This window comes from Macrobrachium rosenbergii, chromosome 56 (genome assembly GCF_040412425.1).
Source record: "Macrobrachium rosenbergii isolate ZJJX-2024 chromosome 56, ASM4041242v1, whole genome shotgun sequence".
Taxonomy (NCBI): Eukaryota; Metazoa; Arthropoda; class Malacostraca; order Decapoda; family Palaemonidae; genus Macrobrachium; species Macrobrachium rosenbergii.
The window spans coordinates 10365090-10382903 of record NC_089796.1 but is presented as its reverse complement, the minus strand read 5'-3'; the positions used below and the strand labels follow the sequence as shown (position 1 = coordinate 10382903).

The following is a 17814-nucleotide window of genomic DNA, read 5'->3' as shown; positions in this document are numbered from 1 at the left end:
AGACTGCAAATGCTGCATTGCACAGTCTTAAATGATTGACTGCTCTGTAGTGTGCATTGTTTTGTACCTCACTGTTTTATGGATTAAAATTATTGCGTGGGTACTCTTTCTAATAAGTAAAAGTTACATATAAGTACTTAACACTGTGATATATTCTCATCAAATGTCTAAAATTAAGAATTAATTTCTCAGGAAAAGCTTTCAGTGAGTTCACACTTTGATAACAAAATGCTTTATGCTTAAAAAAATATGCGCTTGAAGACTAAACTAGGAACTGGATCATATCAAACTGTATGTAACTTACTCATTGTAGGTATTCAGTATAAATAAAGGGGTGAATATTATGGGTTTCTATTAAAAAAAGTAAAACACATATGATAAGATAGTACAGTCTCCACCAACTTCTGCATCCCCAGATGAAGCGGAGGGAAGTGAGCAAGATCCAGCAGTATCCATTTCCCTTGAAGAAGAGTATGAAAAGTTCAGCAACACAGAGTCTTCTTCACTTTTGAAGAAACACTTGACGCCCGAGATTTTTGACAACATCAAAGATCGCACCACATCCTTAGGTGCTACGCTCCATGACTGCATTAAATCAGGCCTTGCCAACCCAGACTCTAAAATTGGCCTGTATGCTCCAGATGTTGAGTCCTATGCTTGTTTCAAAGAGCTTTTTGATCCTGTCATTGATGAATACCATGGAGGATTCGGGCCAGATAATACTCATCCAGAGGTTGATTTCGGAGATCCTTCTGCTCTTGGTGACTTGAACGAGTGGGGCAACTATGTTGTATCAACCAGGGTTCGCTGTGCTCGATCCGTTGAAGGTTATGCTTTTAACCCCCTTCTGACCAGTGAACAATATGCTGAACTAGAACAAAATGTCGGTAATGCTCTGCAAACACTGGAAGAAGATCTAGCAGGTAACTATCGGTCATTAAGTGAAATTAGTCCTGAGGATCAGGAGGAACTCTTAGAAAAACATTTGCTGTTCGAGCAAGGCGACAGATTTCTCGAGGCAGCTGGTGCCTGTCGGTTTTGGCCAGAAGGCAGAGGTATATTTTTGAATGCTGATAACACCTTAGTGATTTGGGTGAATGAAGAAGATCATTTGCGAATAATATCGATGCAGGAAGGAGGTAACCTCAGTGAAGTGTACAGTAGATTTGTACGTGCAGTGACAACTCTTGGACAGAAACTTCCATTTAGCTCTTCACAACACCTAGGCTTCTTGAGTTTTTGTCCTACTAACCTTGGTACAGGTATCAGAGCTTCAGTACACATTCGCCTACCTAAGTTAGGGGAGGACGTGCAAATGTTGGAGGCAACGGCGAAGAGATATAATCTTCAAGTTCGAGGTACATCTGGAGAGCACTCAGAAGCTAAGGATTATGTATTTGACATCTCCAATCGTCGTCGATTAGGCATTACGGAGATTGAAGCCATTCAAGAAATGTATGATGGTGTGAAGGAAATAATTCAGTTGGAAAATAGTATGGAGAGAGATGACACCGACAGTCGTAAGGGTTCTATTTATTGAATATATTCACCTATTGTATGTTTCCACAAAACACTAATTACCAGTGCATTAACCATTCATCTATGAACATCATCAGCAACAGCCTTTAGACTATATAATGCTTTGTGGCACCACTGAAGCATGAATAGCCATTGCCAACTTAGTAATAAGGTAAAGGAATTTTAGAATTTAAATGAAAAATTATGCGCAAAGTGTATTCCAATAAATATAGTACAAATAGTAAATCAGAATTGTAAAGTAATGAATTAAACTGGATTTCTATGCTGTGCATGTAAGAAGTCATTCATTCCTAGTTTTACGTCTTTCACCTCTCACACTGCCTTATAGTTATTATGTGATACTCTGCATTACTTCTGGCAGCATTGTAACAACCAAGGATTTTGGATGTAAATTGCTTGTCATTCGTCATGGAAATTTGAAAACATGTAATTTGGCTGAAGGGCCTGCTTACCACTTAGTTAAATAAGTTTCTGACATTTTATTTAGAATTTATTTTAATCCTTGCTGTCCCAGTAGATAATTACTTTTAATGCCCCTGGTTTACCACCCAGGGGCATCTAGTAATTAACCTGTCTTCCTGTACGGCCCTCTATATGTCTGTCTGTGTGCTATAGCTAAAGTTTGTACCTTAGTTCTAACTTTTAAACCATATAAGATGGAGACTTCATATTTGGCATGCATACCTCATTTTGCAGTCAGTATGTAGAATGAGTCAAGATCAAAGGTTACTTTAAAATATGCCACCTCTGGAAGAAAAGTGCTTTACAGGCCCATCTTGTTTTCGTTTTGCGTTCTTCTGCAGTTCTACTTCTAGGCATTATTTCGTGCCCAAACTGAAAGTGACATCTCCATTCTGTAACTGTTTATGTTAGTTAATGTGAAGCAAGGAATGTCCTGCCAAAATTATAGTTCCTTGGAACTCTGCCTCCCACTGCAGTTTTGCATTAATATTGGTAGCTAATGATTATTTTGTATACTTTTTGTTCCACTACTAAACTTTCACAGAGATAAAGTAACTGGAATCAATTATCTTTTTCATTCTTGACCCTTTTCAGCTTGAAAATATGAACTTGCTTTGGTCTGCTTTTCCAGAGTCATGTGTTTTTCAGTTTATTTGGAAGATGTATTGAGAGCATACTGATAACAGTTTCCTTTCATTATAAGATCCGGCTGGTTTGCTCTACCGTAGTCCTTTGCATAAACAACTTTTCGTGGACATCAATATTATGAACAAGATGTATTACTCATTTCTTTATTCTATGTTCGTAACAGGGATTACAGTGGATCTTGGCAAAGTCCGCAAATTTTTTTTAATAATTACAATTGTCACAGCTTGGATACTTGTAGTTTCTTTATGGATATTTTGTAGATAGCTGTACATAGTATGAACAGCGAAGTTTGGCGAGTAGCTTCAAAAGGGAAATTCTCCTTTTCTGCAAAATTATTACCCACTGATTCTGTCTTTGCGCCACCTTCATTTTTGCTGATAACCGTGGTCCTTTTTCGTACTTTTCAGTTATTCCAAATGACAGGACAGTAACACAGTTCCACAGACTCTCAGTTTCAAAATACAAATTTGCCCCTACTGCATGCATCAGTGCGGTTCAACCCAGATTCAGGCCGTTACCATAAGCAAACTATTGCTCATCCACAGCATTAAAAACTTGTTTCGTTTTTATGGCTCACGCAGGGTAGAACAGCATTCTTCATTGAAGACTGGCTGTTGTATCCTTAGTTCGGCAACACGGAACAAGCAAAGTAGCTAGCTTTTGTATGGCTTGTTCCATTCACTTTGTTATTGCAGAAATTACATGAGGAAGCTGCTCCATTGACCAGTGGCCTTGCAGGAGCCGCGATTACAAATTGTCACTGTAGTAGCAAATATAAGAAAAATAAAATGCCCCAAGCGACATTGATATGTCTACAATATATCGTGTAATTGCAATCAGCATCTTACGTGCACGTTACTGTAGTCACATATTTTTAAACACTTATTATGTGAATAAACAAAACAAAATACTGCCTGCGACATAAATATGTATCTCAGGAAGTGTTCAGTGTAAATATTTTGGTGCACTCAGCCTTTTTGTTAGACATTTAGAATCAGAATAATATTTAAATTTTAAAATAAAGCTATGACATTTATCAGTTTAGAGCTTAACCTTTACCAAGAATATTTGCCAGCCTTTTTTAGAGAACCACAAGCACAGGATAATTTTTACTCTAGTCATCTTTATTTAATGTGTGTAAATGAATATGTCTTGAAATTAAGGCTCAGTTCAGTATTTTAATTATACATTTTTATGATGAAAACATCCACCAGCTTTCGGTACATACTACGGCAATGAGGAAGATGGCATGGAACAAATTGACCCTGATGCCCTGACTCACCTTGAGGAAGAGTATGGGAAATTCATGAACACAGACTCACACTCACTGCTGAAAAAACACTTGACGCAGGAGGTTTTTGATAAAATCAAGCATCGTGTTACGGCTGAAGGTGCCACACTTCATGACTGTATTAAATCTGGGCTTGCAAACCCAGACTCCAATATTGGTTTGTACGCTGCAGATGAAGAATCCTACATTCTCTTCCAAGAACTTTTCGATCCAGTAATTGATGAATATCATGGAGGGTTTGGTCCAAGTGAAACTCATCCAAACAGTGATTTTGGTGACCCCAGTGATCTTGGTGATTTGAACGAATTGGGTGATTATGTTTTATCAACCAGAGTTCGTTGTGCTCGATCCATTGAAGGCTATCCTTTTAACCCTCTTCTTACAAGTGATCAGTATGCAGAACTCGAACAGGATGTGGAATATGCCTTAGAAAACCTTGAGGGTGATTTAGGTGGAAAGTATCGTTCCCTGAATGAAATTAGTTCTGAGGAGCAAGAGGAACTGTTGCAAAAACACTTGCTCTTCAAACAAGTCGACAGATTTCTTGAAGCAGCCGGAGCTAGTCGATTTTGGCCAGAGGGAAGAGGTCTATTCTTAAACAAAGACAATACTTTAGTAGTCTGGGTGAATGAAGAGGATCACTTGCGAATAATATCAATGCAAGACGGCGGTAATATTGGTGAAGTTTATGACAGATTTGTACGTGCAGTGACAATCCTCTCTGACAACCTTCCCTTTAGCTCTTCAGAACGTCTGGGATTCTTGAGTTTTTGTCCCACAAATCTTGGCACATCCATTAGAGCCTCAGTACATATTCGCCTGCCTTTGTTGGGGAAAGACAGAAAAACTCTTGAAGATACAGCAGCCAAATTTAATCTCCAAGTGCGTGGCACGTCTGGAGAGCATTCGGAGGCGGAGGATTATGTATTTGACATCTCGAACCGTCGTCGTTTGGGAATAACAGAGATTGAAGCCCTTAAGGAAATGTGTAATGGTATAAAGGAAATTATTCAGTTAGAAAGTAAAATGGAGGAAGGCAGCAGCCAAAGTCGTAAGCAATCTTATTAGTTCAATTTTGCAGCAAACTGAGCAATCTTAGTAGTTAACTTTTGCAACAAATTGAGCAATCTTATCATTAAAATGTGCAACAAATTACACACAAAACTTCACCTTGCCAAGTGGAAAAAGTGAAATATAGCACAGTCTCGATGCACTGATGAAGTGTATGGAGAAATTGTAAAAGTGATCTATTGTTGCCTGTAAAAATATATTCACAGCATGAATGTTCCTCATGATTAGAGTCTTTTGTAAATGAGTTTCGTCTAAAAATGCAGTAGCATTGAAGCACGTAGTCATTTACACAAAATATAGCCTAAATATCATATATAAAATTGATGAGTGCAAGAAGCTTAAATATAGATTCCTAAATAATGCATGTTAAAATTCACCAGGGACAAGTTGTGTCCAGGCACTCCAAAGAAAACTGTAGAATGTGCTGGAATGGTTATAAACGAGCAATATCGTAATTATGCCATGATGTAGTTCAATGACATGGCTCACCAGTGATCACTATTTCATTAACCCTTATCTCGTGACAGTGAACCGCCTTTTAGGAAATGCACTTCATGAGTGCACTTGCAGAGAAGAAACTAAACGTGCAATTTTCATTTCATTTAAACATATAAACTAGTACATGTATGTTAAAGAATGCCTACAAAGTTGGAAATTAAACCTTAACCTTCATCCCTAACTCTGCCCCACAGCCCATGTCATTCAGGAAATTAAACACTAATCCAGAATTTGGTAAAACCATCTTTTTGGCCACATTATTTTTGCCCGTTGTACCACACGCATCAGTGAAGTTATTTTTTATCTACCCTTGCTTTACAGACTTAGAAAAGTTTTCTTGGTTTCATGATTTTTTTAATTTGTGGTGTTTTAGAATTAATGTTATATCAGCCATGACAAATATTTTGAATTCGTATACAGAATATGTGCATCATTCCGAAGTTAAAGGTCAACTATTTTTATTTCTAGTAAAATTGCATTTTGTTTACATTTCTACACATAATCAGCATGCTTTAGATAGATAAAATATTCAGGGAGACTATACTTGAATGGGTTATCAAAATTGACTGGGTAACCCGGTAACCCTAGCCCCACCATGCAGTTCGAAGAACTTTTGTGTAATTAGAATTAAGAATATTGATAAACATTTTTATACATTTATATACTTCACACTGAGTATCCTTTTCATCCGAATTTGATTAACAGGCAGAAATTCATCCAGGACGTTGCATGGTGTCTAAATGATTACAAGGCTTACATGTGTTACATCTGTCGGGTGTTCGGGCCAGCTCTTCACATTACACTGTAGCTCTCATACCCATCAGATTTTACTTTGTAATTTTGCACCAGTTCTTGTATGCTTCTGTTATCAGGAAATTAGTGTGCTCTAAATCAGAATCATCTAGGAAATCCATAACTTGAGTATCTAATTTCCTTCTATAGCACGACAGCTTAGTCTTCAATTAAACAGAACGCTACGAATCATGATTGCTTATATATATATATATATATATATATATATATATATATATATATATATATATATATATATATATATACTGTATATATATATATATATATATATATATATATATATATATATATATATATATACACACACACATATATATATATATATATATATATATATATATATATATATATATATACAAAGTACGATGTGGTTTCAGAGTACTGCCTGTACTAGTATTACTTCACCTTACCATATCAAATACCAGTCATAACAAATCAAATCTTTACAAGTTTTTAGTAGTGTATGTGGTACCAAAAATGTGTTTTAGCCACACTGAAAACACAGGGGAAATTGCTCTTGTGCGTAACATACTGCTATGTTCAGACTGATCATTCACTGTACAAAAATCCTTCTACATAGGTAATGAAGAGGATGCGGCAGAGAAAATAGACCCTGCTGCCTTGGGCCTCCTTGAAGAAGAATATGAGAAATTCAAGGATGTGGATTCCCGCTCACTCTTGAAGAAATACTTGACGCAGGAGATTTTCGACAGTGTTAAACGTCGCGTAACATCCAAAGGTGCCACTCTCCACGACTGTATCAAATCAGGTCTTGCCAACCCTGATTCCCACATTGGTCTGTATGCCCCAGATGCCGAATCATACTCAATGTTCCACGAGCTCTTCGATCCTGTGATTGACGAATATCACGGGGGTTTTGGTCCAGATGATTCACATCCTGCCACTGATTTTGGGGACCCCAGTCATCTTGGCGACTTGAATGAGTTGGGAAATTACGTTTTGTCAACAAGAGTTCGCTGCGCTCGATCCGTTGAAGGTTTTCCCTTTAACCCCCTTCTTACAAGTGATCAGTATGCCGAACTCGAGCAGGACGTGGGATATACTTTGGGAACGCTTGAGGATGACCTGGCCGGAAATTATCGTTCCCTTGATGAAATTGGTCCGGAGGAGCAAGAGGAGCTCTTACAAAAACATTTGCTCTTCAAACAAGGAGACAGATTTCTTGAAGCAGCTGGAGCTAGTCGCTTTTGGCCAGAGGGAAGAGGCATATTCCTGAACGAAAACAGTACCTTAGTGGTGTGGGTGAATGAAGAGGATCACTTGCGAATAATATCAATGCAAGAAGGTGGTAACATGGGTGAAGTTTACGACAGATTTGTTCGTGCAGTGACAGCCTTAGGTGAAAAGCTTCCATTTAGCTCCTCAGGACATCTAGGTTTCTTGAGCTTTTGTCCCACGAATCTTGGCACAGCAATTAGAGCTTCTGTGCACATTCGTCTACCTTTGTTAGGGTCAGACAGACAAAAACTAGAAGACACAGCAGCCAAATATAACCTCCAAGTGCGAGGCACATCTGGGGAGCACTCGGAGGCCGAGGATTATGTATTTGACATCTCGAACCGCCGTCGTTTGGGCATCAGTGAAATAGAAGCTCTTCAGGAGATGTATGATGGGGTGATGGAAATCATACGCTTGGAAAGAAGTCTGGAGGAGGGCGGAACTGAAAGTCGTAAGGGTCCATCTCAATGATTATATTCACCAAAATTCTGCAAATATGGATAAATTGTTCCTTTTGCTTTTGACTAATGCAAATTACCATGCACTTGACACTTCACTACATACATGCATTGTTCAGGCAATACACGAAAGGAAACAGAACGGAAGACATGAAGAGAAGCGATTTGCATTTGCTGCTTCTAAATTTCGCAGGCCTTTAGATTTTCAGACACTGTACTGTAGAATACACCTAAACTGACGTATGAGGTATATACTTACAATGACCGTGTTAATGACAGTTACTTTGATTTCACAGATTATTAAGACTGTCATGTGTAGGAAGACAGTTCCTCATACAACTAAAAATATCATTAAAATTGCGAGTTGCATGACATGAAGATTCTGGAAAGCCTAACCTAACCTTCCATGAGTTAACCTTACCAGCATTAAAGCATGCCACATAAACATTAAAGACTGAAGCTGAAGTATATTGTTCCCTAGGAGATCACTCACTCTCGCCCACTTTTCCATCCTCATATTTCATCAAAACTTGACTGGGATCCACCTTGCTAGCATTTGGTGTCGGATTGTATAACCTGAGACACAACGTGACTCGCACTTACTACAGATAAATAGTGTAAGGAAATGACTTGCTCTCATAACAAGGGTATAAAGAAGTGACTTGCACCTGTGATGCGCATATAAAGATTTCATATCATTTAGAATGTCATATGTATCAGACGAATTGCATTTTTTTCATACAGCAGTTCGACTAAGTTTGGAAAAGGGGGAACCCACCTGCTGAAAGGATACATCAGGTGGTATTTGTGTTGATATACAGTATATACACATTAATTTGCATATGTAATGTGTATATATATTATATATTCTGGCGGTTCCTTAGTCTCCTCTGTCTCTACTATTGCAAGGAAAAAAATGTTTGTCGTTTTTTTCAGGGATTTGAAAGGAAAAGCAAAAAGAGAAATATTGAAAAAAAAACGTATTTTTAATCTCGTTGCGTGATAAGTTCCGACGATGCATGGTGCCTCGTTCCTCTCAGTTCATCACAGAACAGCAAACTGATGAAAGCTAAACGTTAAAATGAGATTTCGATAGGGCTAGGTACTGGTGGACGTCATCTTTACTGAAGTTTTTCAGGCGCAAAAGTTGAATTCCGAATGATCGGATTCCTGGTTTTTAATTAAATCGCTGTCAGATAAAGAGGAATATTAATTAAATATTAATTAAACGCCTTTGGGTATCAATATATTCCTGTTTTAGTTGAATGCCTCCGTACGTTATATTCTCGCGAGCTTAATAGCTGGACTACGCACACGTACTGTGCTTTATGTTTTAATACAGATATCTGTTATGTTATAGGAAAGGTGGGTTGTGGACTGTGCTTAGAAGTGTAGTGTTTAGGAACGCAGAGACGAGCATCTTCTAGTGAAAGCATTTGAGAAACGTCCCGTTTTGTGTGTACTTCTCTGGCTAGAATTTGTTCGCACAAAATATTTTCATATATTGTACCAGTGTAATTCATATTTTGATAAAGTATAAATTGTGTATGCGGTGTACCCAGATATATAATATTCCTGGGATTACCAGCGTATATATCAAATATATATACTATATATATTCATATGAGTACAAATTGGATTATTAAACGAAATTTGCCCAATAGTTAATTTCATTGATAATTGACCTTACATCACTCCAAAAAGTACTTTCTTCAAACCATTTTACAGTTTAATTTCAAACGAGTAAGGGTTTACAGCAATTTTTGCATAATTTTGCAAATGTGAAGTTTGTTATGTATTGAAATAATCAACAATGTTTGTGTGGATGGTTATGCATTTACAAAAATACTAATTAATTTTATAATTCAAGTGTATTCTCCTCTCTCTCTCTCTCTCTCTCTCTCTCTCTCTCTCTCTCTCTCTCTCTCTCTCTCTCTCTCTCTCTCTCTCTATATCTATATATATATATATATATATATATATATATATATATATATATATATATATATATATATATATATATATAATATATATATATATATATAATATATATTATATATATATATATATATATATATATATATATATATATATATATATATATATATATATATATATATAATATATATATATATAATATATATTATATATATATATATATATATATATATAATATATATTATATATATACATATATATATAAATATATATATATACAGGTATATATATATTATATATATATATATATATAATGTGTGGGTGGGAATGTGGAAATTACCAAATGACCAAGGGCGCTTTTTTTTTTAGCCCTATGGTGTGTACACATTGCAAGAAGGCAGAGATGAAGTGACAAGTTGTTTTGAATCTCCCTGAATGCGCCGCACAAGAGAAGATCTATACCCTAATAAATGTGTCTAAGTTTTTCAAGAGGAAGAGTTGAATGCTGTTACACTTCAGGGGACCAAAGGGATAGGATTTAGTGTTCATGAACGGCAAGGCCAGAGTAGTAGTGTCTAGAATACTTGAGGGATGCACGGCTAGGGAACGGGTAGCTTATGCCTTAGCAGGAAGACCGGGGTCATGTGAAAGAGCGCCTATTTGTTAGCCCTAGGATTGTGGGTGGGAGAAAGTTATGATCGTAGGTGTTAAGCACTAGGAATAGGTATGTTAGCCGGGAAAGAGTTTCTGGAAGCCTAAATATGTGCTTTGTTGTATATGAAAAAAAGAAATGGTAGTTGTGCTAGGTGATTTTAATGTAAAGGTAGGTAATAGGGGAAAGATATGTTGTGGTTGGTAGATTTAGAGTTTCTGGAATGAAAGAGAATTGAGAGCACCTTGCAGAAATGTGTTTTGAAGTGAACTTGATGGTTGGGAACGTGTGGATTCCAAAGAATATCCCTAAGTATGCTTGTGAAAGAGAAAGTTGTGAGGTTAAGGGTGCGTTACGTTGTGCGTTCGTGTATTGCAAATATAAATTTAAGTTCACGAAGGTAATGGAGACAAGATTGGCTGGAGGTTTACTCAAGTTTTACCTGGTTGAAGCATAAGTGAAATTCTAAGTGGTTTGAGGTGGAGAAATGTGAGAGTAACACAAAAACCTTTATGAGGCTTGCACGACATGGAGAAAGTTTAATGTAGCATTTATACATACGTGCAGCGTGTTGAGGATATATGGCCCTTAGGGTAATTTCTTAAGAGTGGATAGAATTTTTTTAGCGTTAAGTTGAAACTTAAGAGTGATAACATAGACATTGCTGTAAATGGCTGGATATATGTTACAATAATATTGTGAAATTCAGGGATTTCACGAAATTCCTGAAATTTTCAGGGAATGTGTGAAATGACCAATTCCCTTAGGAATATTTGATCCCCGAAGGCTAGTACTAAACGGGGAAACTGTAAAGATGAATCACTGTTTCGCCGTGTTTAGTACTAGCCCTCGAGGATGAAATGTTCCTAAGCGAGTTGGTCGTTTCACAAATTCCCTAGGGATTTCGTGAAATCCCTGGTTTCACAATCTTACTGTAACATATATAAGTTTGAGACAAGTGTGTGCTGTCTCTCTGTGGCTGGTCACAGAGTTCTTTCCTTTGACAACCTTTTCCTGCTTATTTATATATTGATCATATTCTATGGAAGTTATCTAGGCAAGATTTTTGCCTTCCATCAGTGAGTTAATTTATTAATCGAGAATGTAATAAAGATTGTAATTCTGTTTGATTAATGTTCTGAGCATAACCATCAACACGACTTGGTAACTGAAACCATAAAGAATTTGTTCTGGAAATTCATCGTGAGTCAGAATTATCATGAATAACGAATGATTAATGTATATATTATTGAAGATCTCATCCACCAAGCTTTTTTTTTTGGCAACAATAATCAAATCACCAGGTTTTGAAAGTATCAAGTAAGTGTTGATTTTATTTTCCTTTAAGAGTTGCTGTGGCTTGATTTGGAGTTTCAAGTAGCACAAAGACGTGCTTGCGCGCACTCAACCAGTTTTTAAAAACAGATTTTCATAAACAACGTGCACAGTGGTTATTGCAGCCTGCGTGTGTGATTTTTTTTATCTCTCTCTCTCTAAAACTCGGTGCATTCTTTCCAGGGACCGGAGTGTACATCGGTGTTGAAGAAAATAATGGGACATTTAACCTCGAAGCGCACGGAAACTTCTGAAACTAGTTTCATAAACTCCAAAACTCACTAGTTTCATACTTTCTCAAACTAGTTCCTGACACATTTTCTGAAACTAACGCCACAGATTCCACATTCTTAAACTACTTTCAGACTATCCGAAACTAGTTTCATACTTTCTGGAAACTATTTCCTGTTGAAACAGATATGTCATGACTCCTGACAGCATATGAACATTCTCTGAAACAAGTTTCGTGTGTTGCACATTTTCAGGAAACAAGTTTCTGTTGAATATATGTTGTGTAACATTCATTCAACTTGAAAGTATGTGGAGAATATGATTTAACAAGTTTCATGAGTTTCATACCTTCTGAAACAAATTTCAAAGAGTTTCAGACCTAAAATTTTGATAAAGTGCATGGGTGTGGGACAAGATTGCTGCGTGTGTGCATTTTGTAAATCAGCACTGGAGTTTGGTGTTGTAATTCTCCGCTGACGAAAGGTTCTGCTTTGTGCTCTGTCAAACATGTTTCCACAATATTCATTTAAAAAATACTTGAATCTTCAAAATAATCCTAAATGTAATAGAAAGAACAATTCAATGTTAACTGGTTAAAACATGTTTGGTGATGGGACAATAGAAGCAGCCTTTCTGAATGATTGGTTAAAGCAGGTTTAATCAGGGAGCAGAAGAAAATAGCCTTTCGGGTTGAAATGTGTTTAATTAGTGCAACAGAAAGCATTTCGTAATAGCTGATTAAAACATATTTGATAAGAGCAGGTGAAACATCCCTTCCTAACAGCTGGTTAAAACATATTTGATCAGAGCAGGTGAAACATCCCTTAATAGCTGGTTAAAACATATTTGATCAGAGCAGGTGAAACATCCCTTAATAGCTGGTTAAAACATATTTCATCAGAGCAGGTGAAACATCCCTTCCTAATAGCTGGTTAAAACATATTTCATCAGAGCAGGTGAAACATCCCTTCCTAATAGCTGGTTAAAACATGTTTGATCAGAGCAGGTGAAACATCCCTTCCTAATAGCTGGTTAAAACATATTTGATCAGAGCAAGTGAAACATCCCTTCCTAATATCTGGTTAAAACATATTTGATCAGAGCAAGTGAAACATCCCTTCCTGTTAACCAGCTATCCCTTCCTAATACCTGGTTAAGACATTTTTGATCAAAGCAAGTGAAACATCCCTTCCTAATAGCTGGTTAAAACATATTTGATCAGAGCAGGTGAAACATCCCTTCCTAATAGCTGGTTAAAACATATTTGATCAGAGCAGGTGAAACATCCCTTCCTGATAGCTGGTTAAAACATATTTAATCAGAGAAGGTGAAACATCCCTTCCTAATAGCTGGTTAAAACACATTTGATAAGAGTAGGTGAAACATCCCTTCCCAATAGCTGGTTAAAACATTTGATAAGAGCAGGTGAAACATCCCTTCCCAATAGCTGGTTAAAACATTTGATAAGAGCAGGTGAAACATCCCTTCCTAATAGCTGGTTAAAACATATTTGATAAGAGCACGTGAAGCATCCCTTCCTAATAGCTGGTTAAAACATACATGATCAGAGCAGGTGAAACAGCCCTTCCTAATAGCTGGTTAAAATAAGTTTAATCAGAGCAGTAGAAAGAGCTTTTCTTAATAATTGATTGAAACAGGTTTCGTCAGAGCAGTAAAAAATCTTTCCATATATTTAGCAAACAATAGAAACCATCGTTTTAATCACTGGTTATAACATGTATGATTAGTGAGTAATAGGAACAATATTTCATATTAATGGTTAAAACATGCAAAGCCGCCGATAATTGGTCAAAATATGTTGTCATAATATAGAAGAAACCAGCTACTTCGAACGTCGATAAATCACTTTAGGGTATTTCCAATCTCCCGTATGCATATGCATGCTATATATGTATGTATACTATAATCTTCATACTCACCTCCCCCGCCTCTTCAGGAAAAATGGATTATCCAATCTGGGAAACCATTCAATGTGGAGAGCCCCTTCCCTTAAAACTACTCACCACTGTTTAAACAGAGATTAGCGGACAAAACTTTTAAGTTTGCCTTTGCATGGATTAATTAAACGAGCGGGGGTTTTACGAACTGTTCAAATGTAAGGCCGGCTATATTAGCCCTCTCCTGGCAGTCTATTACTGATAGCACAAGCTCGATGGCGCGCGCTACGCTGCGCTGGAACCCGGCGCTGCCTGTCATGTCTCCCCTAACCCCCCGATATGCTACCTACCCAACCCCCACCCTGGGCGGTCAAACAGGTTTGCAGGAGTGTGGATGTGTCATGTCTCCCCTACCCTCCCGATCACCTATCTACCCCGCCCGCACCCGAGGCGGACAAACCATATCCACTCGGATTTTATAACTATAGATTATTCCATTTAGTGAAGTATTTTTTCATTGTTATTTCTTGTCCTGTGTAGCATTCAGGTCGGAACAGTAATAATTGAAACGAATATGAATTATCATGACCTGTTTTTCAAGGTCACTGACATTTTTGTGCTGAAGTATCATTATTTTCTTCCTATACAAAAACCCCCAATGCCTTTATATTTGTAGAGCCATTAATGATAAAAAAAATTGATAAAATGTGGCCGGAAAGTAACATACTTTACCTCTTGGTGTACGTTTCATGACGGTGATGTTTTATTCAAAGACCTGAATGTTTTCACTTTTTATTTGTTAATTACTAGTTGTATTTTAATCAGTAAATTGTCCTTGCATTTTTATTTCCATCGTCATTATTGTTGAGGATAGCCAGTCACATTATCTCTTCTAGCTGAATGTAATGTATTTGAAAGACAAACTTTGCGTGCATATTATTTTTAAAACTTCAAAGGGAGGATTGGTTTGACACCGTAGCGTAGTTTGCAATAATACAGTTCACTTCTAAAATGGAAAACTTAATCGTTTCTAAACTCTATAAACAATATTTTATTATAAAATCACTGATGCAATATTCTTTTTCGTTCGTTATTTGTCGTTGTATTGTTTGGATACCCTTAGTTGCGTATACTTGTGTGTATATTTATGTATGCATATACATACACATAAATTGCATGCATGTGTATATAAATTTAAAAAAAGGCAACGATTCTAAATGATATATGTGTATGTGTATTGATATGCATACGAATATACAATACAATTTAGGCATGTAGAAATATGTACAATAGTTTGATTACTAATTACATATCTGTGCAATTCTAAACAATACCCTTTAGTGAGTTAAGACTCGAAAATTTTCATTCACTTTATGTTGTTTTTTACTTATCACTGTTTTATTATTTTTGATATTCCAAAGACACTTGCTTCAGTGCAAACTGTTAGATCAGAGATTGAATGATGTTAGTTTAGATTTGTTGTTGTCATTATTATTATTATTATTATTATTATTATTATTATTATTATTATTATTATTATTATTATTATTATTATTAGGTTGAAAATAGAATTTAAGGAAACTTTGTGCTATCAAAATATAGCAATATTGATTTCATTCGTGCAGTCTGCTCCCTGCTTGCTTGTCCATCGCATGCACAAATTAAAATCTTTACAATAAATAACTTAGAGGTCATTCGTGAGCTCACCTGTGACTACTAAAAAATGAACAGGAGATAAGAATTTTGACGTGTAATAGTCTCTCATTGACTATGAGTTTACAGTATTCAATATAATATATATATATATATATATATATATATATATATATATATATATATATTATATGATATTATACACACACACACACACATATATATATATATATATACATATGCATATATAATCATGTTGAAGAATACGTTTGTGAGGAAAGACCGCATCCACGTATACACATTAACATTCACACACTCACAGTATCATTCGTATATGTATTTCTGCATATATGTGTTTATATATATATATATATATATATATATATATATATATATATATATATATATATATATATATATATAACTATACTATATAATAATGATAATACATATAAATATACAATATATGTACTGTATATGCTTATATATATATATATATAAATATATATACATAAATATATATATATATATATATATATATATATATATATATATATTATATATATACTGTATATATATTATATGATGGTATGAAAATTTTGACTTGTCATCAGTGCAAATTAAGCATGACTAGTTTGTATGCTTTTGCATGTGTATAAAGGAGGCTGATTTAGCTAATTTACTGTAGTGAGCTTTTATTTAAACAAGTAGTAATTGCATTTGACGGTGCCTAAACATTATGCCCTTGCATTTTGATTACATAAAAGAAATTTACTAACTCTTACGAATATTTAATATTGTGTTTCTCCTGTGAAATATTATTTTGATTTGTGAGTAGTACTGACACAAAATTCCTAGACTGTAAGTAGAATATATTAAAGTAGATTTTTTTTCTGTTTTGAGAGAGCTATGATGAAATTATTTTTTTAAAGTATTATTTTGAAAGGGTGCTGCGTTGCGGAAAAATTATATGGTAGCTATTTTTCAGATTCGTTCTTTTAAAATTATTATTGCTTCATTTTATCCTTGTGATATCTTCAAGACTTTTGTCCATGCAATATGGTTCAGTGGAGTATTCAAGAGAGGAATAATAAAGATTATATTAACTTTATCAAACTGAAAAGACTTTTATTCATCTCTCTCTCTCTCTCTCTCTCTCTCTCTCTCTCTCTCTCTCTCTCTCTCTCTCTCTCTCTCTCTCTCGCAAGATTGGTACTGTCATATCTATCGAAGTTTGTCTCACTGTGCCAACACGACCCTCTGCGAACTAAACTCGTGTATTTTCAGCCTCGAACGACACGAGAGCAGACGCCAATATGCTGTCGGACCGCCACAAGGGAATGCTGTCGCGGAGAAACAGCACGGTGTCCTCGAAGTCAGAGTTTCCCGGCATGTGGTCGGACGACGGCCAGTATTTAACGAAAGGTACACTGAGAAAATGCCAGGTTCTTTTGCTCTTAGGGTCTTTCCTAGATAGTGACCCCCAAGGGTTTTCGGGGGTCGTTATCTAGGACTAATATTTCTTGGGGGTCATTATCTAGGACTACTATTTGTTGGGGGTCATTATCTAGGACTACTATTTCGTGGGTGTCATTATCTAGGACTAATATTTCTTGGGGGTCATTATCTAGGACTAACATTTGTTGATGTGTCATTGTGTGGGACTAATATTTGTTGGGGGTCATTATCTAGGACTACTATTTCTTGGGTGTCATTATCTAGGACTAATATTTCTTTGGGGTCATTATCTTTATGATATTTACAGTCTTTTGTTCATGTCTTTATGGTAATCCCCAACGGGCTCGTACTCAACACGCCGCAAAGGTGGATACATGCCGGGTTAAAACCCTTAAGGGGGTCACTATCTAGGAAAGAACCTGCTCTTATTAGCGTGGATGGATAAAAGGCCAGTATTTTAAGGACAGTCAAGATAAGGGGAGGTCATTTTTGCTCTTGTTTTTTTTTCTACTTTTTCTGGCTAACTTAGGTGGGTAAAGGTCACTATTTATTGACAATCAGTTAATGTTCAGGACAGTGACCAATATTTAAGGAAGGATACATCAAGTGGAGAGTGCGAGTCTTCCATAC

General features: G+C 36.1%; 2 protein-coding genes and 1 pseudogene across 5 annotated transcripts in view; all 3 read left to right on the top strand.

Annotated features, from left to right (window-relative positions):
• LOC136836372 (uncharacterized) overlaps positions 1-17814 on the top strand; it is a 204194-nt gene that overhangs the window by 172726 nt on the left and 13654 nt on the right. For 3 of the 4 annotated variants that reach the window (XM_067100564.1, XM_067100563.1, XM_067100565.1), the window contains one exon: positions 17014-17151. In XM_067100564.1, the coding sequence (XP_066956665.1) occupies positions 17014-17151 (138 nt within the window). Of the gene's footprint in view, positions 1-416; positions 2564-17013; positions 17152-17814 lie in introns of those variants that run through there. The other variant, XM_067100566.1, reaches the window with a different exon arrangement.
• Positions 3771-5146, top strand: LOC136836375 (arginine kinase pseudogene; annotated as a pseudogene).
• Positions 6893-9680, top strand: LOC136836594 (arginine kinase 1-like; the record flags this gene model as incomplete). The annotated part of the gene is made up of 1 exon (XM_067101050.1): positions 6893-9680. A coding segment is annotated over one exon (1140 nt), but the record flags the coding sequence as incomplete, so codon positions are not given.